The 25,206-nt window shown below is 38.3% G+C and overlaps 1 protein-coding gene across 3 annotated transcripts; it reads right to left on the reverse strand.

Moving 5' to 3' along the window:
* On the reverse strand, positions 1-24,929 carry ACY1 (aminoacylase 1). 3 transcript variants are annotated; one of them, XM_026725130.2, is made up of 15 exons: positions 24,846-24,929; positions 23,840-23,993; positions 20,392-20,456; positions 17,663-17,767; positions 14,039-14,133; positions 12,507-12,583; positions 10,323-10,412; positions 9,786-9,842; positions 8,324-8,397; positions 7,844-7,893; positions 6,610-6,754; positions 4,619-4,687; positions 4,254-4,333; positions 3,246-3,306; positions 1-3,133 (listed from the first exon to the last, which is right to left on the reverse strand). In XM_026725130.2, the coding sequence occupies exons 2-15, from the start codon at positions 23,949-23,951 to the stop codon at positions 2,969-2,971; spliced, it is 1,245 nt and encodes a 414-aa protein (XP_026580915.1). In that variant the 5' UTR covers positions 23,952-23,993; positions 24,846-24,929; the 3' UTR covers positions 1-2,968. The 3 variants fall into 3 exon arrangements, with proteins under 3 accessions (XP_026580915.1, XP_087780166.1, XP_087780167.1); XM_087924040.1 differs by having other exon boundaries at positions 24,596-24,929; XM_087924041.1 differs by lacking the exon at positions 17,663-17,767.
* Between the last annotated feature and the right edge of the window lie 277 nt (positions 24,930-25,206).

The following is a 25,206-nucleotide window of genomic DNA, read 5'->3' on the forward strand; positions in this document are numbered from 1 at the left end:
TTTGAGTAAGTTTTGATTTATTAATTCTATTTGTTTCTTAAAATCACCTCTATATAAACTGAAAAAAATATATTTCCAAGACAGAATAAATTTCTATCTAGGTTTAGATAGGAAGGACAGCAAAGAACACCTGATTTTAAAAGACCAGAAGTTCTTTTTAAACTCTCGTATATGGCCATTCACAGCCTGCTGAGGAAAAAAAAACAGAGGAAGCCAGCCAGTTGGATGTCCTTGGACAGATCATTCTCCTTCAGCCCTTGAAAGCAGGCAATGGCAAACCACTTTTGAAATCTTGGCAAAAAAAATTTAACATGGGGAATTCTGGGAGTTGAAGTCCACACATCTTAAAGTTGCCAACTTTGCCAAAAGTGTTGCTATAATCCATGATATGAATTGTACTGTTTTGTTCATGTGGGCACAAACAATTTAAATTTATGTGAGAGAAGATGCTGCCCACCCCCCTACCTCCCCCAATAGGTTGTATTGGATCAAAGAGCACTGAAAGCCTCTTGGAAGCCCATAAGCAGCTTTCTGTTCATCTTCCTAATATACAATTATTAATCTAATAACCACATATAGTCCTATGATTTCTCTTTTCAGCCAAACTTAACTAAGAGAAGCAATTCATCCTGGAACATGGCAAACAGAACAAACAAAAAGCAAAACTAAAGAAAATTTTGAGACCATAGACTTATGTGGAAGTGTCATTTCCCCGAAGGAGATATGTTCATCTAAAAAAATATCCACATCTACATATATGCAAAAATTCAGTGCATGTTTACCAAAACACAACAGAACACAATGGGACTTTCTACCAAGTAAGATTGTACAAAACTATACAGAAATGTAAAAATGCACACATTAGCCTTTTTCCCTAGGCTTTTGAAAGAATCCTGATTTAGCTCTATTTTGACTCCTGAACATTTTGGGATATAAGACTTTACAAAGCATTTATATTTTCACAGTAAATTTCACAAATTATGATTGTATACATAATAAGACAAATCACGGTGTTATCTGTGCTTTAGTTTCATATTAAAAATCACCTGTAGTTAATAGTCTACTAATAAAGGGGGGAAATTTCCATATTCCCTAAGTATGTGTTGCTCTAAGACACTAGACAGTATGAGTGAAGTTTCTAACAGATGTTATCCAATATTAAAAAGAGAAAGTGTACCTGACAGTGTAAATGCAGTGGGATGATCTTGCGTTACAGCAGTATGTCAAAAATAATCATTCTGGAAGAAATTCAGGTTTTGTTGCTAATGACAAGTTGGATGAAGAGAACCTGAGATAAAGTATGTCAATATGATATCTGGAGAACTTCTCTCACTTTTCAGCCTGAACCAATTATCTTGTATAAAACTGGGAAAAATACCCCTTTCGTGGGATGGTTTGCCTTTTGCTAATGCTGTGAATGGGGGAAACATAGCTAACATTCAAGAGGCAGGTGTATGTTAACAAATTCTTTACAGAATGGCATCTATTCAAGGAAATGTGGCTGAATATTTCTCCTTATCTTAAACCATATACAGTTCCTTTACTGATGATTTCAGTTTACTTCAATATTTCAGCAGAATTCCAGTTAAAATTTGGAAAAGAATGCCTCAAAGGAAAGGATGCACTGTTCTGATATAGTGCCATCCCCAAGGTATTCTTGGGAGAAAAGTCATCCAGGCTATTGATCACCTCCATTTTACCCTTAGACGTTTGGCATTCAAAGAATCCAAATGGCATTCATTTATAATTAGTTGAATACAGGTTCAGTAGATAATTGAGGCAGTCAGCCATACTGCTAGTGAGTATGGAGTAAAAATCAAGGAGTAAAAATTCAGGGACATCCCCATCTTTCTGTGGGATAAGATAATAGAATAGGGAAGAAAGTTCCTAAGCAAGTTGTATTAATTCTTAACTCCTCCTTCAAGATCTTGGTCTCTCACTGTAATTAAACTTTATTTAATAAAAAGAGCCATGGTGGCGCCGTAGTTAGAATACAGGCTAATTCCACCGACTGTTCTCACTGGCTCAGCCTTCCATCCTTCCGAGGTGGGTAAAATGAGGACCCAGATTGTTGGGGTCAATATGCTGACACTGTAAACTGCTTAGAGAGGGCTGTACAGCACGTGAAACAATATATAAGTCAAAGTGCTATTGCTAAATTCCCTTTCATTTACTTTCAAAACATTTTTGCCTCTGAAAGAACTCATGAAGCAAAGGGTAAGTGCCATAATTGATTCTCCTTTACAAATAGGGAAACTAAGAAAAATTGCTCAATATTATAAGTGTTGAGATGGTCTTCCATAGTAGTATTAGGCATGCTAGACAAAGTAAATAAAGAAGAATAACTAACTCCACATCAACCCCATCAGCCTAAATAGCACTCTCATCTGACTCCAACTTCTCAAGATTTCAAGGTCTTCATCTCTATTTTGCCTTAGATTTACCAATATAAATGATGTTCTTTTTCTTTTTTTAAAAAAAACCACACAGCAAAACAGTATGGTGGTAACAGGAAGACAATTAATATGACAATAACGTTTTCCTGTTCAATTGCATTTCAGTAGTGAGAAGCTAGCATTTAGAATTTGCTGATTTAGAAACCATGAAGACTATCCTTTTATCTCCAAATAGAGAAATTGTTAGTAGAAAAAAAAGGACACGGTTTTCCATCTGGAATTGTGAAAAGAAGGGTCTCTGTGTTCATTAGTATGCAGCAGAGAAAAAGTCATTGACATTAACAAGACCCTAATTTACATATGGTTGCATTAACTGATGCTGCCAGATAGTTTTGTCCCTTGTGTAACATCCAGGGATGCTGGAATTCCACTTCCTCTTGGCAAAACACAGATTATCAGGCACCAAAGCCCTCAGTCACAATATCATAGTGTCCTTTCTCAATTTCTTTGGTTTTTCTCCCCAACCCCCCACCACGACTACACAGCCCAAATCACTGCCATCTGCTAGGATCTCAGACTTCTGCTTGCAGAGGAGGGACACTGGCCAGTGCTGGGATGAGGTGAGCATAGATCTCAATCCCATGAAGGAAGACCCGCTCATTCAGGAATTCGTTGTGGTCATGCAGCAGAACAGGCGTGTAGTTCATGGGGGAAAAGCCAATTGCAGGGTGACCTGCCTGAAATATATTGGAAGGAGAAGCAGGTGTCAGAAACCAAGGCCAGAGCAAGTAAGTAGAAGATAAGCACTCCCGCTGGTCAGGTGCCTCTAGGAAAGACATCTATACTCACTGCTCTGATGTAGCGGCTGTCAGTGGCAGCAGGGAAGATCTCACACTTCACCTTCATATTCCTGAAGAGACAGAGACACAATGGCAGAGAAGCTCCCCGTGTGATGGTTGTTATTTAACTTGGTCTTTTTGCAGTTTCAGAAGTTTCAAACTATTCCAAAGGTAGAATTTATCAACTGGGGGAAAAAAATGGACCTGTAGGCTTCTGAGATGATGCAGAATTGGAGTAGTCGAGAAGTTGGAGTTTCCATGCTTTTCCCAACTTGCAAGCATTCTGTTGGTTTAGCCCTTACAATCCCTGAATATAGACAGGTGGTAGTCTGGGAAAGGTGGTCTATGCTAGAGGGTATTTCAGTATATACTTTTTTTCTTAACAGATAATCAGAGTTGGAAGGGACCTTGTAGGTCATCTAGTCCAACCCCCCGCCCAAGTGGGAGACCCTACACCATTTCTGACAAATGGCAATCTAATTTCTTTTTGAAAGTCTCAACTGATGGTGCTCCCACAACTTCCGAGGGCAAGCTGTTCCAGTGGTTGATTGTTCTCACTGAACAAAGTTTCTCCTTATTTCTAGGTTAAATCTCTCCTTAGTTTCCATCCGTTGTTCCTTGTCTGACCTACAGATGCTTTAGAAAATAGCTTGACCCCTTCCTCTCTGTGGCAGCCCCTCAAATATTGGAAGACTGCTATCATGTCTCCCCTGGTCCTTCTCTTCACTAGACTAGCCAAGCCCAGTTCCTGCAATCATTCTTCATATGTTTTAGTCTCCAGTCCCCTAATCATCCCGGTTGCTCTTCTCTGTACTTTTTCTAGAGTCTCAACATTTTTGTTATAATGTGGTTTTTTTATAATGTGGTATAATGTGGTTCTTAATGCAGTCCATAGCAACTTCTTCACCAAATATAAATACAGTTTCCTCCTATCTAGCAGGTGAAGTTGCTCCTATCCCAGAATGACTAAGGAAAAAGGAAGAAAAATGAGAAAAGGCAAATGTAATAATGTACTCACATGTCTTTGCAGGTGTCACTGAATGCCTTCCACCAGGGATCAGATTCCTCTGTGGAGGTAACTGTCTGATCCATGCATTTCTAACCCAAGGGAAAAGGTAGAAGGTGAAACTCGGAGGAGGCAACAGATTCTCAAAATCCAGGAATGTTTGGCAAAAGCCTGGCAGAAGTAGCAGTAGGACTAAAAGAGGCTGTGGAGCACAGGGCACCACAGAAAGACAGCCCTGTTGAGATAAAGGCCCAAGGAGGAAAGGGAGAGAAAGACAGTGGCAGAACTCTAAAAGGCTATAAGCCAAAACCAATTTAGAGTTTTGCTTCTAGAACTAAAGTAAAAGTAGTTGGAGTGAACCCTCATTTCCCAGTTACCTGCTGGAACTCATATGTAACACCTTCTCCAGCTGCTTTGCACCAAGTTTTGAGTTGCTCCTCAAATGCCTGCAAAGCAAAGACAAATCAATATGTGATATGAGAAAGCCCTTTGTTCTGAGCAATTCTTGGCCAGATACCCTACTTTTCATTATCCTATTCTATTCTACAATTCTCTGCGCTCCTTCCTGCCTGTTTAAGAATATTTCTTCCCTCAAAGGTAAGGAAACATCAAATGTGTAGCTTCAAAGGTACATATTGATCAAAGGTCTGTATGATAGATACCTGACACTTCTCTCCAGGGCAGCTTGTGGGGGAATGTGTTGCAAAACACTGTTAATCTTTCATTAAACAGACATAGAGCATGAAAGCCCTCAAGGCCTCTTGAAAGTAATATACAAGTAAAGGAATTAGGCTCTCCAATTCTTTCAAACATCAAGAAAAGCTATTAAGGACTTCCATATTAACTGCTACAAACACTGCAAGATTGTTAAACAAATGGACAATATTTTATAGGACAGTTTAACAAGGTTTGTAAAAAACAAACAACCAGCCAGAAACAGTTTAAGATTTATAAGATCGCTCATCTCAAACGATAGGTGGTGCACAGCATAAAATAACAATAAATCAAAAAAGGGGAAAAAACCATACATAACAATAAACAAAACTAAATGTAAAATGGTGACAGGCACACAACAAAATCACCACAGGGGAACTCCCATATAACTCGCCCCAAATGCCTGAGGGAAAAGCCAGGTCTTAATGGTTTTCTTAAAGGTGAGAAGGGGGCTGTCATATATGGGGGAGGGGAGATACTTCTAGGGCGAAACACAAAAAATGGCACCCGTTCTGATGATGACAAGATTTAAAAGAAGGAACCTGGAGCATGCCCTCCATGTGAGAGAATGTGACACAGGGAGATGTTCTTAGGAAATGTAATCCAGCCCTATGCCATGTAGGGCTTTAAAGGTAAGAACCAGCAGCTTGAATTGCACCCAAAAGCCTATTGGGAACCAGTGTAGTTCATTGAATAGTGGTATTACATGAGCATAACAAAATATGTCCATAACTACTTGCAAATAACTACTGTACATTCATTTTTTATTAAATAATAAATAACGTCTGAAATGGTATAGGGCAGGCTTGTCCAACCTGCGGCCCAAGGGCCGCATGCGGCCCAGGTCACCTTGTAATGCGGCCCAGTGCCCACCCCAACCTTCGTGCCAGAGCCAGCAAGGAGGAGGAGGAGAAGCAGGCGCGAGGCAGGGCAAGGCGAGCGCCAGGCCAAGCAGCAACAGAAAAGGCAGGCGCCGTCAGAGCGCCACCTCCTGCTGTTGCCACCACCGCCATCACCGCTGCTTCTGCCCCTGCCGCTTCTGCCCCCGCCGCCACTTCTGCCCCTGCCATCGCTGCCGCCACTGCCCCGCCGCTGCTTCTGCCCCCCGCTGCTGCTTCTGCCTTCCAGTCCTGCCTCATCCAGCCGGGCCATTTGCAGGAGGAGAGGTAGGTGCGAGGCGGGCGAGCTTTCTCCTCCCCCCCCGCAAAATTTGGCCGGAAAATAAACCATGATAAAAAAACTGTGATAAAAAAACTGTGATAAAAAATAAATAATTTTTAATAAATAATAAAAACATCTCACTAACTTCATTTCCAAATAAATTTAATATGTTAACTATGTTTTCTATGGTTTTTTTGGATGATCAGGTATTGTTACTGTTATTTTATTTTATGTGCGGCCCAAACCAAATTTTCATCTTCTAATGTGGCCCAGGGAAGGTGAAAGGTTGGACACCCCTGGTATAGGGTTTCCTGCCTAAGCATGGGGTTGGACTAGAAGACCTCCAAGGTCCCTTCCAACTCATTCCATTCCATTCCTGCTGCTTTTTCTAGCATAAGTGGGAAGAGCAAATACATTATCTGGCCAATTATGATGAGATATTCAAGGCAAATCTTTACGGAATGAAAACTGGTAACCTTCTCCTTCTCTGTACCTTTAAGTCCTGTGTTGGAGGGAGCCGGATGTCAAAGGCAACAGAGAGCTCAGAGGGGACCACATTGAATGATACTCCTCCATTCAACATGGTCAGGTTCACAGATGTTACATCTCCTAAAGTGAGATGTCCCTCATTTTTCAATCTGTGAGAAAGAACAACAAAAAATTATACATTTTGTTTGTCATTTTTAAATAAATTCATTGCTAAATCCCTGAGAATGAAGAAACTGCATGGGGCAAGGGCATGTGACCGCCTGCCCAAATATTTATAGGAATCACTGCCCAACAAAAACTGCAGAAGATACCTGATTCTGTAATTTACACATTATCTTAAAAACATACATACAAAACATCACTTCTATATATTACTGGCAGAACAGATGCCATCACAGTAAAGCATCCCTGCATTTATCAGAATTGTTATATGCATTAATTTAATTCGATGTGTTAGTCAAAGTTCTCAGATTTTAACCAACTATATACTAGTGTTGTGAGAACGGCACCTACAAGTGGACCCAGCCATATTTCTGAGGACTGGCTCTTAATACATGACAAATGGTAGACAGTGCAACATCCAACAATATATTAATAAAAGTCACCACACAGATAATTTTCAAAATTAAATGTCCTTTGTGAATATAATGCCATTCTGGATTTACAAAGCACCTCTTTAAAGTGCTTGACTTATCAGAAATTCTTAGGAATTATGCAAAGTACATCACTGTATACAGTATTATATGAAGGCAAGGATAGGTTTTGTGAAATTATTTTGTGAATTTCATCTCAGTAGAGTTATGGCAGAGCTGGGCTTTGTAATTCATTACTCACCCTTTTCATCATTAAAATGAAAAACTGCCAAATCCATTTTAGAGAATCAAAGGGTGATGAAGGATATATGTCACCTATACCTTTCAGTCCAGTTGTAGAAAGAAAAAGCGGAATTGTTTTCCACATCACAGCTGAAGGTTCAAATGGACATTTGTGATAGCAATGTATTTGTAATAAAAGACTGGGAGAGCAATACTGGATCACTTTGTATATTTCATGTACTAGGATACAGTCTACGAAGCCATGCCACAATCAATTGTTTTTGAGATGAACAAAACCCTCTTCTTTTATTGTACTTTCATTAAAAAAAAGTCATAGTGATGGGGAAATACCATTATTCAATCATAAAGGTCAGGTATTGCCTTTCTTTAGCTTGATAGACTTCACCTATTTGTATTTCTTACCTTTGTTTTTCATGTTCTCTGAATTCTAGGAAAGAAGTGATCACTCTGTGCTATGAACGGGAAAATCAAAAGTAAATGCAATGATAAGCATTCTCCCCACTTCTACAGGACTGCCTTTAGTGTCAGCTTCTGGGCAAGATGGGATTTTACCTCTTTTAGCGAATTATGATAAAATGGGGAAAATATTTGTAAACAAAAAATAGGCATCCTTTGTCTCTCTAGAAACTGATGGGCTATAACTTTAATAACATCTGACCATAGAGGTTTCCTCGCTGAATTTCATAATCAAGTGTTACGGCCTAACAAAATTAGAGCACTGCAGTTTGATAATCCTACTCTAAATTGCACATGACATCCAGCAAAGCAGACAGTTCGTATAAAGTGTCTGCTTTGATTTTCTACTTTCACATGTAGATATAATAATAAGTTCTACCTCCCACCCTTCCTTGGCCCTGTATATTATAGAGAATGGCCTCTTACCATCTTTTCAGCAGCTGTATTCTCAATGAATCTGGATCCATGTCCCGGATTTCCTTCTACTTTCACTTTAATCCCTGAGGTCATTTAAAGAAAGACCAAAAATGTAAACATAAACATAAATGTTTAACTACCACAGCAAGTAGGACTGGTGCAAGTTAAAAAGTACATCACTCTCCTGGGAGTTTTAAGATTGGATATTATGAATAGAAAAAAATTAAATAGTGTGCAAACTAACTTTGAGTTAATCAGTTATCCCCAGTATTTCTTCCTGTTAAATACAAGTGTGAACCAGAATAACTCTGGGTCAGTTATTCTGTGCCTCTGTAATGCTGACAAGCTCAAAAAATTGTGCTAGAATCTTTTATCTACAATAATAAAGATGGCAATGTGCATTTATACTGCCTATGGTTCCTAGTGCATTTATACAGTGTACGACTCCCAAGATACAGCAAGTATTTGACATAATTGCCATTAATATATATATAAATTTTATCTATCTATTTATCTATCTTATAAATTATAATTGTAATTTCAAACTATATCCCAAAGATTAACACATTTTTAATAAAGGGTATATACATGATGTATCTTTTTAGTGTGCCATGTTCCAAAGAAGTAACAATTCATTGAAGGACACAACTACAATTAGCAGATAAACTCTTGTTTCAAACAAATCAGCAACTTTAATAAAAGAAGAGCTTGGCTTCTTTATACTGGAAATGGCAACAAAATGATCCATAAAACTCTATCTCCTAATCATAATGCATGTACCTTTTGAAGAGAAACAAAAATGGGTTTTTTTTGTTAAACTTTTTTCTCTGTATATGTTTGAAGATTATCTTGTTAATTTTTTATGTTCTTTTTGATGGTTTTAAAAATGTATTTACATTTTACATGTTTTCTTGTAATTTATAAATAAAATTTGGGGAAAAGATAATGCAGATAACATCTTTTATAATAAAATAGAATATAATAAACACAATAAACACAATAACATATATACACCCCACACACAACCACAGCTAATAACTAGAGTTAGTTGCCAACATTAACTGCAGTAATTCTTGAGTTTTCAGAGAATCAGATTTCAACATTTGAATTAAATTAAATTGCAGGCATATACTATAAAACATTAGAAAGTTTCATAATGCCTTTATTGAAATTCCAAACTATAAAACAACAAGCACCAGAGGAGGTCTAAAATTCTACATCAGTCCAGTGAGATGTAAGTGTGACTATAGTTCTACAGAGTGAAAGCCGATGTAGCAAAGAAATATAGCTGCAACTAAGAAAAAAATATACAGTAGACATAAAACTGACAAAACTCCAGAAACTGTTCCAAAGAATTCATGCATTATGTGTAGCGGAGATACGGCAGATAGTTTTTAGTATAGATCTTAGGATGATGCAGATTAAAATGAAAACAGATGAGAGGAAGTAGAACATTTCAGATCTTACTTACACCATGGGCATTTCTCGCCATAGAATACAGTGAAAGTGTCCGTTGGGTTTGCCAGACCTAGGAGAAAACCAAACAACAATCGTAAATAACAAATGCCATTCAAATATAGAGGCTTTCTTCAAAGCCTTTTGGCAAGCAACTATAGCATCAACTAACTGGCTTTGTATTCATGTAGGGCAGGGGTGTCCAACCTTGACAACTTTAAGACTTGTGGACTTCAACTCCCAGAATTCCTCAGCCAGCTTTGCTGGCTGAGGAATTCTGGGAGTTGAAGTCCACAAGTCTTAAAGTTGCCAAGGTTGGACGCCCCTGATGTAGGGGAAGACATCATCATCATCATCATCATTAAAAGAATCTGTACAAAGGCTGTATAGGCCTTGCTTCTGAGACAACAAACCTATATTCACATAGCTTTGAGAAGGAAACTAAGTAATCACAAAGAATAATTTTATTAAGAAAAAAAGGAAAATGATTTCAGTGACAGCATGTTTTTCAATTGCAAAACTGCTTCCCAAATGCCATACTATGGATTTTCACCTTCATCCAGGGCAAAGCCAACATTAAGTGCTGCAAATTCAGGAGTCTTCACAAACAATTCCATCCCTTTGTGGCCCCCAACCTCTTCATCTGCAGGAAAAAGAAAGCCCAGATAGTTACTTACTTTTGCTTTGATCTCCAAACCAGCATTTCAGAGTGGAAATATTTGAAGAACTAAATTACAGGATCCAAAAGAGCTTTTGTGCTTTGCAATCTGGCATGCAGGGGGCCTCCTCTCTTTGTACTAGCATAGCCCACAAAGAACAAAAAATTGTTTTTTCTCCAAAACCCGTTCATCAGCTTTGTTGTGTGTCTGCCCCAAAATTTGTAATGCACTAATTGTTTCCTGCTATTAATCAGGAAAGCAATCACTCTGTTTAATGGGACATAACATTACATTTGAGACCACAAGTTCCGTCTCACTGGGATGCAACAAAAGAACAGAGTAGAACGATCTTAGAACAACTGCAGAAAGATCCCAAATTATTTATTTGCTCAAAAGCTTCTGCGTCATTCTTCAATTAATTTTCCTCCCAAAGCTGCTGTAAGCCCTGGAGTAGAATATGACACACCCTAGTAGTATGCTGCTTGATCACAGGCGCAGATAGGATGAAGGGAATTAATTGTCAAAGAAACCATGTCAAGGTAAAGGGTTAGTCTCTCTTTCCCTATATTAGGGTCCTAATGAAAATTTGGAGGCTCTGTGATTTTTTTAAAATTATCATTTTAAAAAATGGCATTGTGATGGTGCTGTACCTAACTACTTCTGAATTTAAATATCTTCTTCATATGTCATCCAATATAATCCAATGACAAGCTCCTTTCCAATATACAGCATCAATCCTGAGCTACAAATATTCTCTTGTATTTATATTTTTACATAATCTCCCCATATTGTTTAACCAACATTGATAAAGATGTGGTTTTAATATTTTGCTGCAGAAATGAAATCTATGCTTTTCTTCCAAAACAATATAGTGATACTATTTTGTTGCAAATCCATACTGAAAATGTTTACTTTATTGACTTCTGTGGGTTTTACTAGGCGACTTAGCTTGCATCTCATTTGCCTGGGGAAATAACATCACCAACCCTAAGTAAAAACTCTTCCTCACATCCACAGTAATGGCTTCTGTCCTCAAGCCAAAAATATGACAGCATAAAAATGTTTCAGAGCTGTGGTTGGAGGAGTACTTCTTCTCCTTTTCCCTTTCACGAAGAATTATCTATTAGGAAAAATGAACTGCCAATTGCTGCCCTTGTACCTCTGCTCCAGCTGGCTCTGATGCTTGTTTGGAACAGTTGCTTTGAGAATCTCTGAAAGCCCTTTTTATTGAATCACACTTTTAGCACAGCACTGCATGCTTAGAATTACAAGCTTCAACCCGTTTAAAATTATTATCTGCAATGGTTTTTAAAATCCTAGACACATATGCATCAATCGCTGGGCATTCTTATAGACAAAACTTTTAAAAACCAGTGTGCGACTCTTCGATTTGGAAGAAGAGAAGCTTCTAGGTGAAGGAAAGCCCTGGGCACAAGTGGGCTGCCACCTGCGAAGATTTTAGTTTTGTATCTCAACAGAAATACTTGTCTTGTGGAAAATCCAAAGCATGCTCCCATGTTTGAACAATAAGAAAACAGAAAAAGTGTGTCAGTATGGCAACCAGAGCACGAATGGCAGTACACATGAAGCACCAGCTGGTTGGGACAGGGCAATTCTAGAGCAGGCCAACAGAAGCTAGTAGACGGTTGATCTCTGAAGTTTTCTCCTCCATATATCATAGAATAGCCACATGGGAAACAGAACACCTTAGCCTGACTTTGGTCTGCTGCTGAATGGACACACAAGAGATGCTCTGTTGTGAGAATATATCCTCAGCAGACCATTAGTGAGGCCCAAAGGTGGTATTCAGTAAGTTCTGACCAGTTCTGGTAGCGGAAATTTTGAGTAGTTCAGAGAACCGGCAAAAACCACCTCTGACTGGAGATTTTACAGTATCCTTCCCCTGCCATGTCCACCAAGCCACGCCCACAGAACCAGGAGTAAAAAAAATTGAATCCTACCACTGGTGAAGCCTCTTTACACATGAAAGCAGAGTGTGTTGAGTTGCTGTATTTTTTGCTTATTTGAGCAAAAATTAGGAGACACGTGATTATGCTATGTGCTATTATTTAACTCACCTGGGACAAAGCTCATATGAATGGTTCGTGGAAAACGTCTTCCTTCAGCCTTCAGCCTCCGTATGGTTTCTAGGTATCTGAAAGAAAAATGCCTTATTTAGTGTCACATTAAAAAGATAACATAGCCCTTTTAAGGGAAAGGAGTACGTGTTGATGATGGATGCCGTATATTGGAAAGGAGCAAACACTTAGCTGGAGTCTGGATCAAAATTCCCTGAATTCTAAGACATGCCTTGCAGGGCAAAGCAGAGCCTGGTATTTGCATACAAGGCACCTATTTTCTGCTTGCAAGAACTACCATTTGGTACCATCTTCTGAATACAGCAGCAATCTGCCTTTTCCAGCTCACTGTTTTTCAGCCAAGTTTTATCTTTTTTTTATTTAACTGCATTAATAAACAGAAATGAAGGAAAAAAGATATAACAATAAAAAAACAGAAAAGGAAGAAATAAGGGACAAAAATATTTTGTCCCTTATTTCTTCTTTTTCTGTTTTTTTTTATTGTTATATCTTTTTTGTATTTATATAAGGCAGCTCATCCTTAAAATACAGCATTAAACCTGAGCAAATGGGGGTAATATTCATCAGCTTTATGTTGATGGGCAATCAGTTTATAGGTGGAAGGAAAGAGAAGAGGAGAACAATCAACAGCAAGGTGGATGGACTCAGTTACAGAGATTATGAATGACCTGAAGGACTAGGCTAGGGACAGGTTATCATGGAGAAAGTCTATGTCACACCTGGGCATTTTTATGGCCTCCAGGCCACATCCAGCCCTTTGATTATTTCTGTCTAGCTCATGTCAATCGGAAATTAAACTGGTTTAACGGCCAGCACTACCAAAGGTGGAAGTTAACTGCTTCAGCAAGTCTGGCAGGCTGGTTCTGCTCCTGCTTCGAAGGTGGGTAGACTGGTTCCTCCTCGGGCTGCCAGAGGTCCACTAGACCGCATTACAAGTGCATTGCTTTTATTTTGAAAGCGACTATATATTTTTTTCAATTGACATATGTGCGTGCATATGTCATTATATATCTTCATGGCCCTTTTGGTTCAGCCCTCCACAACAGTCCAATACAGCCCCTTGGGAAAATTAATTGCCCACCCCTGATCTATGTTGTCACTATGAAACAATATGGCATAACAGCACATAATCAAAACAGACAGGATTAGCAAATCAAGTTAAGCATTGATTTCTTAACTTAAGCATTGATTTCTATCACTTTCACAACCACAACTCGAAAAATGCTCTTTGCACGAATTACTCCCTTGGTCACATCCCTTCACTTCCATCATTTCGCAAGACAAAATGCCAAAGTAGCTTTCCTTATTAAACAAATGTCTTTTGTACTGTCTAGAACACGGAGGTCAAACTCATGGCATCACACTGCTGTCACGTGATGCTTCACAACGTTTTTCCCACTCGCAGAACTGGGGTGGGCATGGCCTGCGTGTGACGCATCTGTCCCGCGGACCGCCAGTTTGACACCCCTGGTCTAGAACATAAATAGAAGGACAAGATAGGTTACACGTACTGGATAGATACACATTTCATATCTTGAGCTCCCCGTCCATAGATATTTCCCTCAGAGTCTTTGAAAGCCAAAAAAGGATCATGCTGCCAATATTTCTGCAGGAAAGAAAATGAAACAATGAGAAAAATGTGAATGGATGAGAAATGAGGCTTTGCTCTTACAGCTGCCTGTTAAGACATTAAAGGAAAAGCCTGACTATTTTCAGTGATACCCTACAGTATTGGGAACAAATCAAAATAAACTTACACATTTCCTGACTTGAGAAACTAGGCAACCTTTGAAAAACTTGCTTCTGAGTTCAGCAAGGATGACTTTGGGGAAGATGCTTTTTGGATTCTCTGTTTGTGTGAGGAAGTAGTTTTTCTGGAAAATGTCGCAAAGTATGGGAGCTGCAAGGTAACCAGGAGCAAAATAATCATGAAGGCATCATGTTAATTGCCTCCTTTTATCATTACCAAAAGTTGGTGAGTCTGTAAATCTTTTATGGTAATTTAATTAAAGCTGGGAGATTCATTTAGAACGCTCTGTTATCCAGTTCCAAATTTTGTTGAAGCTTCCTGGATTTACATTAACATTTCACAGAGCTTCCTCTTTCAGAACCACTTTTTAAAACCAGAGTTTTTAAGCTAACAAATTTACTGCCCTGGATGGCAGTTTTCTACTATTTATACCACAATAAAATCTCAGCAGCTATTTTTGTAGCAATTTTCCACTACAGTAGTACAACTATAATACAAGCTCAAAAAATTTGTCTGGAACAAATAAGCAGTCTTTTATACTGTAGATGGATCACAATTTTAGAGTCAGACTTATAGTTGGAAAGAAAGCAATGACATTTTTTTTGAATTATTGGGGTTTTTTATTTATTCCTCCAGTAAATAATGCACCAGCCTAAAGTGTTGGGCATAACTATTTCAGGAGAGTGTGCTAAAGGTAAGTTCACACTTAAGTGTTATTTCTTTCTTATCTCATTCCCCCAAGCTTTCTGACTTATACTTGTATTTTCCTTTGAGTAATCAGGATCTAAAGCACAAACTTTTTATATCCTATGTTTGTACTATATTCCAAACCATGTTTCAGTGAGGAATTCTGGAAACCTTAGAACAGGGCTATCAAACTCCCGGCCCATGGGCTGGATGCATCATGCGCTAGCCATGCCCATGCCCAGTTTAGCGAAGGGGGAAAAAGTTCTGACACCCCTGTTCTAGAATTACTTAATTAGTCATCAGTGCTTTTCTTTTTGCTCAAGTCTTAATATTTTGGAATATTTCAGAGTAGATGAGAGAAGCATCAGTCCTCCTTCTGAGGACAAACTCAGGATGCCAAAGAACTGGGATTGACTAAAGTATAGCCCTTTGTTCTCTTTTTTCCATTGAAACCAAGCAAATATACCCACTTTTTACTTTCTTTTATTATATTCCTTGCAGTTTAATTTGAAATGTACAAACACACTTAACCCACCAATGGAGGAAATTAATGTCTGCAAGATCCAATCTGAGTCGGTCCCTGAGACCAAAGGTTTTTTCTTCTAGCTTTCAGACTTATGCTGGAGCCCATCCTCAGGGAACAGTACGAGCCCAAAGCTTGGAAGAACAAACTTCTGGTCCTAGGGACTGACTCAAGATTGGATCCTGCATCGTTATCCTGGGACATGTATATTTGCCACCATTCACAGAATGAATGTCTGTTTAGTCCATTAAATGCACATTTATGTAATGAGATAACTTATATTACTTGGATAATTATACAAATTGATATATTGCCATAATGTTTGTCAGTTGCGTAGACTACTTTGTAAACAATGTGAACTTAAAAAATCCACTGAGTGGTGACTATATTACACCTACCCATTCTTTCCATTTCGGGATATACTTCTAGTTGCTGAAAAATATAGATTTCCTCTTGGCTTACAAAGTCCTCCTTTTGTACCCATCGTCGTTTTGTTTGCTATTTGACAGTCAATAATCATTAATTATGATTATTCATATAATTATTGTTGTAAGCCATCTTGAATGCTTATATAAGCAGTATCAATTTACTGCTTTGATACTAAGTAAATAAATAAGCAAGTTGTTTGATTTCTCTTTACTCCATTGTTATTATAAGGAGTTACCTGCTGGTGCAACATTATAGATAGATATACCAAACACCATTTTTTCTTTACAAATATCCACAGTAAAATAAAATTTCTTTATTAAACAACCACTAGTTAATAATATTTTTATTTCCCCCATAGTGTTTCTATTCCTACAAATATAAGAATTGAAAATGTTACAAAGTGCAGATCCAACCTTGATTGAAAAATCATGAAATTCAACCTGTAACTCATCTTTTCATTTCCAGAGGAAAGGAATTTTCATATACTACTAATGGCCCATATATGAATTTCCATCACATTTTCATAAAAGCAGTGTAACCTGTATTTTGTGTATAGGTAGCAATAGCACTTAAGACTTACATATCACTTCATAAGTGGTTTACAGAGACAGCATATTGTCCCCCACCAATCTGGGCCCTCATTTTACCAACCTCAGAAAGGTGGAAGGCTGAGTCAACCTTGAGCCAGGCAGAAATGAACTCCTGGCAATCAGCAGAGTTAGCCTGCAACACTGCATTCTAACCACTGGACCACCAACAGTTGAAGTCCTCAACTTACGACCACACTTGGAACCATAAATTCATTGTTAAACAGTGAAGTAGTTAAGTGAGAAATCAAGTGACCCAGTGGTGGTATTCGACCAGTTCTGCCCAGTTCTGGAGAGCCAGTAGCGGGCAATGAGAAGTGGAGACTGAACTGGTTCTCTTCACTGCTCTGTGTTTGGCCCATCTGCCTGCCCAGGCTTCCATACTCACTTTTATGGCCAGAATTCAAAGCACAGCTACTTTGCGCAGCACAGAATAGCACTGTGCAGCAGCTGCTGCAGTGACCAGCATCGTGCAGGCTTGCAGGAGGCAAATTAGAACGCCTCTGCACCTGCGCAAAGTGCGTGTTTGGCACGCGCGTGCACACAAAGTGTGCACGTGCACAAAGTGCGGCCACCAAGCCATGCCCACCGAACCGATGGCAACTTTACTTGAATACCTCTACTGAAGTGACCATACCCAATTTTATGACTTTTTTTGCCATGGTCATTAAATGAATCACCACAGTCACTGAGACATCACATGATCTCAATTTGCCATCTCCCCTGCCAATTTCCCCATTGAGCTTTTTTGTCAGAAGCTGGAAGGAAAGTGGTAGGAGGAAAATGGGGATCGCATGACCCTAGAACATTGCAACTATATCGTAAATGCAACCAGTTGCAAAAGTGCCTGGATTATGATTACATGATCAGAGAGGCATTGCGTTGATTTTTAAGTGCAAGGGCCAGTCATAAGTCACTTTTTTCAGTGTCACTATAACTCTAAACGGTTGCTAAACAAATGTTCACAAGTCAAAGACTACCTGTAAACTAAAACAAGGAATAGCAAAGAGGAAGATGAGATTGACCACTTCTCCCCTGGAACAATGTTTCCTGGCTTTTGCCAGGAAGTTTTGTTTTGAAGAAGGAATCCAATCATCCCTCAACTCTCTTTTCTAGCAAGGCTAAAGTTGCTACTGAATCCCCACTGAGATCTCCTAACCTCAAACACGGGTACAACGTCTGTATGGGAATTCAGTAAGATGGAGCGGAGTTGTGGGTTTGTGCCTTTCCAAGTCAGAATGGTGATCACACGGTCAGGGCAGACCTGCAACAGAACATTAGATCAGATGGGATTCTTTTTTGTGCAAGTTTGGAAAATAAAACTTTGTATAGTTTTCACACTATATACACCCTCCTCTCTTTTCATGGGGAGAATAAAATTTTATAAAATAAAAATTGAATTTGAAAAGTTGTATTATTTATTCCAGGGAAATGGCAAAATACTTTTATTAAATTTAATAAGAAAAAGCAGGCAGCATGATAGTTAAGAATTTCACAGTTTCATTGCTGAAATCCTGATTTGTATGATAGTCACTTTTGCTAGATAATTTATGTCTAGCCCAGCATTTTGCTCAAGACCCTATTATTATGATTTAGCATGCTATGTGAATCCAGACACTGAAAACAATAGAAGTATAGACACAGAAAGTGGAAGCAATAATCATTTATAATATTTATACATACAAAACTGCTTTTCAGATATAAGCAACTGCAAAGAAAAGTACAAAATGATTTTCAAACAGACATGCCTTCTTTTTCTACTGTCTCTTCAGGCAGCTCCAAAGTACCATCGAGATCCATATACCACTTCTCAATTTTAATTTTCTGTTTAGAGCAAATCCAGATGTCATTAGAGGGAGCCCACAGCAACTCCAAACAACATGGAAAACTCAAAACAGGCTGGAAGTCAATTCAGTTTTATAAAACTGGTTCTGATTACCATAAATATTGAAAGAAAGGCAAGCTCCAATTCTTGAAATGATTTATTTACATAGGAGCATTTTAACACTTTCAGCTCAGTCAACCTGAGGAGAATCGGTTTTAATACAGGAACAGAAATAGGAGGACAGCCTAGCAAAATTATATTCCTTGCCTTTTCCTAGTAAAAAACCTTTCCCATAGCATTCATTTGTAACACGTGTCAGTCTAAATGTGGCACATAAAGCTGAAAAGGTCAGACTGGGTTATTGGATATAGAACCTGTAATAAACAGATTAACTGGATAGCAGGCTCTTTAAAGGATCACAGCTCCAACAGGTTTACTACGAACTATAAACAATCTAAAACATACCATAGTATGATTCAATCAAAAATGTAATAGTAAGCCTGAATCAATTATCTTCATGCCATGAACCCTAATAATCGAAGTCAACATTCAGTGAACCCTAATTAATCAAAATTAAAAATCAATTTTAAAAAACCCTGGCAGTGGAACTCTTACTACATGTCTATTTTTCTTTTTGTCCAAGATGATTAAACTAACCTAAATGGATCCTTGTTTGTACTATCAGCTCATTTTCATCCTCATAACTAGATTCTGGTATGTAAGGCCATCAGATCAGTTGCATGATGTTTGCAGATTCAGATTTAAGTTTCTCCAACACCAGTACAGTTTTTTTAACATTACATCAGATGATAACATAGAAAGCCTGCCAGTTTTAAATATTATTATAACTCTGAAGTCATTAATAAATGATTAAAAATGGATCTTTGTTGAATCAGGCCAAATATCTATTTCATCCAGCATGTTACTCAATAAGATACAATTATTAAGACTAATACATTTGGACACCCATGTCTCTATAAACTTATTCACTGCCTAAGTAGGCAGCTAACACTATAGCTGGTAGATGACATGTTCCAAATGATTTTGAATAATGATCGCTATCTCAATAATATGCTTCTTTGTACAGCATAACCATGCCATAACCCTGGGCTATTATATGTGAATGGTGCAACTGTCTGGACTAATTCTAGCAGCATGAATTTATGCTATGTGAACTGATCTATTGCCTGCATATCTGTCTGTATCTTTGCATTTCCATCACACATGCAATTGTAACATGGGTATGTGGCTTGCAACTATACAGGAAATAAGACTTTATACATCTCTGGGGAAAAGAAATAGATGAGAACAGCAAAAACATTTGAAGGGGATAAGTTGCAAAAAATAAAATTCCATCAATTGTCCACTTTATCCTGTGGATAATTAGTATGTGCTATTACAGAGTTTAATTTTGATAGATGTTGAGGTCACTATTTTTGAACCATGTTTCTAGGTAGCAAGCCTTTAGCTTATGCTACTGAACTTTGTTAAAATCTTTTATAGTTTTTTTTTCCTCCTAATTTGAAATGAATGCCATCTTATTTCTTATTATTAACTCAGATGACAGAGTAAAGCAACATTAGTTAAACAACAAATAGAAATATCTCTTTGGAAAATGCCCCGAACAAAAATTGCCCCAATGTACCATTATATCTATTTTAACAATGGAATGAAATTGAAACCCTGAGCTGTAGCAGTATTGTACATGAGAGACAGTATTCCTTTACTTTGACTCAGCAGAGAGCAGGGTCTAGCTGACATTTTTATAAGCTAAAAAGTAAATTAGATTAGATTTGCATAGTACTTTAATGAGAGACTTCTTGATAATGTAAGATAGGGAAATCCTTGTAGAAAGCAATAACAAATCACTTCTATGTTGCTATCAATAACAATATATGGTGAATTTTTATTTTTTTAAATCCCTTATCTCAAAGCTTAAGCCTGCATGACAAAGATAAATGATGCTGATTTTCTTCCTAAATTATGAGCACAAAGAGGCCATATAGCAACAAATCAGAAATTGACAGAATCTGCATAAGTGCAAGGGTTTCTCATTATTTTACCTCTACTTTCAGACACTGTAGGTTGAGTTCAGAAGCTATTCTTTCCAGGAATTTTATTGCTGTTTCTGGAAGAAAATATGAAGCCACCATGAAAATTACAAACGTCTTTTTAATTCAATCAATATTTAATTTTTAAAAATGACAGTACAAGTTCTATAAAACTTTTCCCCACGTGCAATATTTGAATTAAAACTTTGCCCCAAGGATAAAGCAATGGACAAAGTTTTAAATCTTGAGGCTTCTTATCTCTCCAACATGTGTTTAAGCTCACTTGTCATCTATTATATGTTTATTTTAATTATTCTACTAATATTTTTAAAGATGACAACCATTATCATGGAAAGACATACAGCAAATTGCCCAAAGCCGTAAAATTAACAATGAGCCCTTAACAGACAAGCAGTGCTTCCAGCAGTCAACTGAGTCATCATTGTTTCTACTTTCCATTTCAAGGTGGTGCATTTCAGTCCTCCCTCACGTATATCATCCAGTCCACAAACAATTAAAATAAAAAACTATTATTTTAGCTTTTCAGCTATTACCAGTAGAAGAAGAAATATTGACACACTGAGTATTCTGGAATTAATATGGAGGCCTTAAGATTTCAGAATATTATTCCAGAGTTGTTTACAATGAAAGTTTTACAAATTTCTTCAATAAAAACATTTGTTCCTCCACAATGAAAATGATGAAGATCTAGATGGAGGTCAGCTTTGCGCTTTACACTGATTTTCTATATGGACACGGGCACTGCGAGAAGAAATCAACTAGACGGACTTGTATTATTTTATTTATTTATATTATATGGACATCCAAACAACATGAACCTTTGGGAAGGTAGCAATCAATAAAATAATCATAATGAAAAATGAAACTCAAGTTAAAAGATAATTGGACACAGAGCAAAATAAACAAGCAATCGCCATCCTAAGTGGGCTCCCTCAAAACCCAGACCTGATGCTTTGTTCCTTTTGGGGATTATTTCTAAATATCAAGTGATAGATATAAAAACTGTATAGAAATCACTGTGAGACTTAAATAAATATATTCCTTGTTCAGATTATTACAGTTCTTGAGTCTTATCATTTCCATTCATTCCTTTATTCAATTTTTATACAGTGCAACTGTTTCTTCCCCAGATAGTGCAAGATCAACCCTATGCATGGTAGAGACCATCTGTAGAATTACACTGCCTCATTTATCCCACAGATAAAATCATAAGGATATTTTCTGCATAAATAGTGTCAGGGAGGCAAATGTGAAACTGCTTTCTTGCCAAGTTGCAAATGTGAAACTGCTTTCTTGCCAAGACTTCTAACTTTCAGAAAAGTTTATATTGATTGTATAGGTTTCTGGCTGTATGGTCAGAAAATAAAAGTGCAAGAGGGAAAAAATCTTTAGTTTTTACTCTGAAGAATTTCATTAGCCATGCAAACATACAACTGATATTAGCTTTTGGTGGATTCTTCTTCTGGAGGAGCTCCTTCAAACCAAACCAAAGATAGGTAATAATATTTTCTTCCTTCAGTGCTTGCTGGAGTGTATGAGTGTAACTTTCTTTCTTTTCTTTTTTTGACATAAAGAACAAGTCACATAACCCTATTCTGCTTAGATTCTACATCTCAAAAGTATGCCACTCTTACTAAAACAAAAGAATCTTGTTTTACTTTCAACGGATTTGGATCAAATACTCCATCATTACAAATCCAGAGGAGCCACAATATGGTCGTAACATCCTATTTAAAAAGGCAAAAATTTTCACAGGATACACTCAAACTCTAGTTTTCTACTGTTCCCATGAAGCATGCTTAATTAGTACATCAATCTTAGATAGCTAACACTTCTATCTTCTACAGATTATTTAGAAGTAAATCTTACTAGGTTCAGTGAAAATGACTTATAACCAGTTCTGGCACTTATGAAGATTGTATCATCCCCACAGTCACATGATGAAAATTTGGTTGCTTGACAACCAAAATGTAGTTACGACAGCTGCAGCATCCTTAGAACATATGATTGTCATTTGTAACCTTCCCAGCCACTTTCCAATAAACACTCAGTGGGGGAAGCTGGACTTCCTTAATGACTGCACAATTCACTTCACAACTGCAGTGATTTGCTTATTTCACAACTATATGAAAAAAGGTCATAAAATTGGTATGAAAAAAATTGCCTCATTTAGCAATAGAAATTCTGATCTTTCTTATGATCATAGATCCAGGACTATATGCATACACACACATATGCATGTGCGCACGCACACACACACACACACACACACAAAGAAAACCACATATATATTTTTTCTTACCACTATTTGGGGCATTTTTAGTAACAAATAAACTATTCTAATTAATCACACTTTGAATATGTTTCTTACATAGGCAGAATTCTGTTTGAGTGTGCCAAGAACAAAATAACATGCAGGTGTATAAATAAATCATAAATCAAACAGATATATTGGTACTGTGTATTTGCTCAGAAAAATCTTCATTTAATACATACATATTTAAAATGTCATTTAATATAGCCAGCTTGCAAAGATATGGTACACATTGTGCTAGTTATTTGTACAAAAGCACATAGCAAACTATGCTTCATGAAAACGCCCCGTTTCTTGACCAAGAATTATAATCTCATAATGTAATATCGTACAGTCTGATCATAAATTGCTCTTAATATAAGAAAGCCATGATATAAAATGAAAGTTAATTCTTCTCCCCCCACCCCACCCCGCATTTTGTAACAAATTTCAGGTGTACTGAATGCTGATTATCAGTGCAACAAAGTCTGAAAATCAATATGCACAAGATATGTAGTATTGCAGCATTAAATTCATATGGAATAAAAAGGTATGAAGGAGTTAGGCATATACTATGGTTCACATACATACAATTGAATTGGATGAGCCTTTTCTTTTCACAATAAGATCAACGGTATCCTTATGATCTTTATTGACTGTTTCTTAGTATGATTTGATTGCTTATTGTACCATATGACTATCATTAAGTGTTGTACCTTATGATTCTTGACTCTTGACAAATGTATCTTTTCTTTTATGTATACTGAAGAGTATTTGCACCAAGATAAATTCCTTGTGTGTCCAATCACACTTGGCCAATTAAGAATTCTATTCTATTCTATTCTATTCTACTCTATTCTATTCTAACTGTACATGACAAATGAACTGAATGCATCATAGACAGAACTGGTAAGATAAATTCTATTCAAGTAAACTTTAGAAATCAGCTTGCTTCTCTTTGTCTAACAAATCATGCATGAATGTCAACTCTGACTGATAAAAGGAACCAGATTTTTGCGGGTGTGCTCCTATCAGATGGTAGACATCTAACAGTTCAGCCAAAAAAGCTGGCTGCAGATTGGATCTAGTCAAACAGAAAGCCTTATGACTTTGTCTTTCTTTAAGGAAAGAAAAAAAAGTTAATACCATAATCAGGCTGAGGCTGGACTGTCTTGATTCTCAGATATTCCCGGAAGAGAGTGACAGATGGGTCTTCTTTGGGATCCCTCTCCCCAAGCTTTTTAGAGTCTGGTAGCATGTTAGCCTTCTGGACTCCGGAGAGTATAGAGTACTATATCAACTACAGGAAGAGAGGAACAGACAGAAAGTGAAGGGTAAAGAACACAAGACCTGCACTTTTTCAACTGGGACTGGGTGAGAAGGAAGTTATCCCAGAAATAACGAATGAAATTATGGTAGGGTTATGTTTCCCACTTCAAATTCCTGCGCTGTACAGTATAAAGGCACAGTACTGTACCTTCAGCCAAAAGCAACAGAGTATTAAAAATACCTGGAAGAGTCCCAGAAGATAGAATGAAACCTGCCTACCGTCCTTGTCCTGTTGTTTCTTTTTTTCTTATATGTATCCATTTCATGTATTCATAACTATGTTTATACTTGTACCTGTTATCTTATAATTACTTGGCAAAATAAATAAAATAAACTGCCACCCTCCCCCGATACAGGATTGTCACTCCTTAACTACTGCAGTCAAGGCAGAATTTCCACAGCTACAACTATACTCTGCAGAGCTGTGAGAGTTACACCCCATTCACGGAGGGTTCATCGGCTGCAGGGGCGAAAGTCCGGCAGGCTACAGTTACAAGCCCGCAAGGCAGCTTGAAACGGCCCGGCTTTGGCCCTTAGCGCCAGCCAAACACCCACCACCCACCACCACCCCACTTCCATTAGATTTTTCTCTCCCTGATACCGCAATCCAGCGCTCGCCCGCCTCCCTTGTAAGCTCCTGGCCCAGCGGCAACCAAGTAAACAAGTTCTTCGGCAGGGCACCTTGGAGGCAACGGAGGGCTGGCCTTCCCCCTCGTTCCCCCAGGGAAAAGAGCCGACAGTGGGGCGAAGCGACAGGGAAGCTTTTCCCGGCTAGCAAAGGGCCCTCCCGAAGTGGGTCTCTCCCTCGACCCTCCTCACCCACCTCTTTGCTCGTTGCGGAAGCCGCCACCGCCTCCCTCAAGCCTTGCTTGCCGCGACTTGACTCCACATCGTCCTCGGCGGCGGCGGCGGCGGCGGTAGCAAGTAGCGCCGGGGAGGGCTGAGCGCAGAGCAGAGCCAATCTCCAAGGCGCGCGCCGGCCCGCCCGCTGGCGCCCAATCCGACGCCCGCCCTGCCTTGCAGCCCAGCCTTGCTCCGGCCCAAGCTGGCGGGGGACAAACCGGCGCTGCGGGATTTCGCTTGGAGCGCCTAGGTTCCGCATGGCGTTCCCGGACGTGGTATTTGTCTTCTGCAAGCAGGGAAGCAGAAAGCTGAGAAAGTAGCTGGGTAGGTAGGGCAGGCAG

This window comes from Pseudonaja textilis, chromosome 2, assembly GCF_049901715.1.
Source record: "Pseudonaja textilis isolate UNSWEBS1 chromosome 2, rPseTex1.2, whole genome shotgun sequence".
Lineage (NCBI taxonomy): Eukaryota > Metazoa > Chordata > Lepidosauria > Squamata > Elapidae > Pseudonaja > Pseudonaja textilis.